General features: G+C 32.9%; 1 protein-coding gene across 1 annotated transcript in view; it reads right to left on the bottom strand.

Moving 5' to 3' along the window:
• The window catches only part of LOC105812649 (helicase POLQ-like), a 24802-nt gene extending 24251 nt beyond the window's left edge, over positions 1–551 (bottom strand). The window contains exon 1 of the mRNA XM_012647152.1: positions 476–551. Coding sequence (XP_012502606.1) covers positions 476–551 — 76 coding nt within the window. The remainder of the gene's footprint in view (positions 1–475) is intronic.
• Between the last annotated feature and the right edge of the window lie 303 nt (positions 552–854).

Here is an 854-nt window from a genome sequence, read left to right on the forward strand (position 1 = left end):
TACATTTGTGTGCTTTCTTCAAGCATTCTGGGAATGCTGTCGTGGAGGAGTTTAAATCCATGTGAAGTCTTAACTTATTAAAAAGGTATTATAAGTTCCGAAGCATAAGTATTTGAAAATTTTTTAACTTTTAAAATAAAAATTTTTAGTGTGCCAATAACTCAAACCATGTCTCACTAAATTTTGGCCAAATGAAAAAATTTACTTTAGAGAATTAGAAGTGAAAAAAACCAGAATGGGTCTGGAAAAATTCAGTTAATCAATGTTCACTGAGGGCCAAAGGCAGGCACTGTTCCCAGTGCTACCGATAGTATACCTTAGTGACCCAAGCCAAAATCCCTGACCTATATACAAACTCTTTGCATAGCGCCATGGTGAGTAAAATTATGCCCCTTCACTACTCCATAGAATTTTTTTACATGTTTACTACTTTTGTTTCTAAGTAAGATGAATATAAAACAAATCAATACAGTGCAAACCTTAGGTACATACTGGTCTAAATTGACTGGTGTAATATTCTGCTTGAAGGAACTCTTGTAGGTCTTCAACATTGTTTAGTGTTGCACTCATACCAATAATTTGAGTTGTTTCTAAGAAAAAAAAAAAACAAACCCCAAAGTATTAAGGAAAATGTGTTATTTAGTATATCATAAGTAATTTCAGCAAGCTTTTTGTGCTCTGACTTCTTCCTGAGTGATTTGGGGAAGGGGAGGTAGGAGAGAGCGTTGTAAGTAAGAAAAATACAAATATATTACTGGAATATAAATTTGGCAATCAAAGAATGAAATTTTTCAGGCATTCTGAAAGGTGCTACGTAGAAGTTCATAAAATTTCAAACAAATTTTCAGTTTATA

This window comes from Propithecus coquereli, unplaced genomic scaffold (assembly GCF_000956105.1).
Source record: "Propithecus coquereli isolate 6110/MARCELLA unplaced genomic scaffold, Pcoq_1.0 Scaffold26, whole genome shotgun sequence".
Classification (NCBI taxonomy): domain Eukaryota; kingdom Metazoa; phylum Chordata; class Mammalia; order Primates; family Indriidae; genus Propithecus; species Propithecus coquereli.